The sequence below is a fragment of the Cryptosporidium hominis genome, assembly GCF_000006425.1.
Source record: "Cryptosporidium hominis TU502 chromosome 6 CHRO016104, whole genome shotgun sequence".
Taxonomy (NCBI): domain Eukaryota; phylum Apicomplexa; class Conoidasida; order Eucoccidiorida; family Cryptosporidiidae; genus Cryptosporidium; species Cryptosporidium hominis.
This window is the reverse complement of record NW_666078.1, coordinates 1-584: the sequence shown is the minus strand read 5'-3', so window position 1 is coordinate 584 and position 584 is coordinate 1. Positions and strand designations below refer to the sequence as shown.

The 584-nt window shown below is 37.2% G+C and overlaps 1 protein-coding gene across 1 annotated transcript; it reads left to right on the top strand.

Moving 5' to 3' along the window:
* Positions 1-150: 150 nt before the first annotated feature.
* Chro.60296 (hypothetical protein) lies at positions 151-462 on the top strand. Its single annotated transcript, XM_659725.1, has 1 exon — positions 151-462. The coding sequence occupies one exon, from the start codon at positions 151-153 to the stop codon at positions 460-462; it is 312 nt and encodes a 103-aa protein (XP_664817.1).
* Positions 463-584: the final 122 nt, after the last annotated feature.

The window sequence follows — 584 nt, the reverse complement described above, 5'->3', positions numbered from 1 at the left end:
CTTATCAGAACGGTGAGAAATACGAAGGATACTGGAAGGATGGAANAGTTAACGGTAAGGGTACTTTAACTTATAGCAGAGGAGATAAATACGTTGGCGACTGGCTTGACGCAAAAAAGCACGGTGAAGGTGAATTGTTTTACTCAAATAATGATAGGTTCAAAGGCAACTGGGTTGCAGACAAAGCATGTGGATTTGGAGTATATACTTATGCCAATGGAAACAGGTACGAAGGATATTGGGAAAATGACAGAAGGCATGGCAAGGGAATATTTTATTGTGCAGAGGATAATAACGTTTATGAGGGCGAATGGGCAAATGGAAGGAAGGATGGCAAGGGAATTCTTAGATTTGCAATGGGCCACTCAATTCAAGGAGTATGGAAAGATGGAGTTCTTTCACAATTCCACAGCCTACAGTTCCCACCAGAGTCACAATGGTCAAACCCAAACTTTTGATTAAAGACCAAATCTGTTCAATAGTTAAAATTTTAGATAATAGATAGTGAGGTAATCACATAATTAGAATATAATCACTGATAATATATAATTATGTGATTACCTCACTATCTATTATCTAAAATT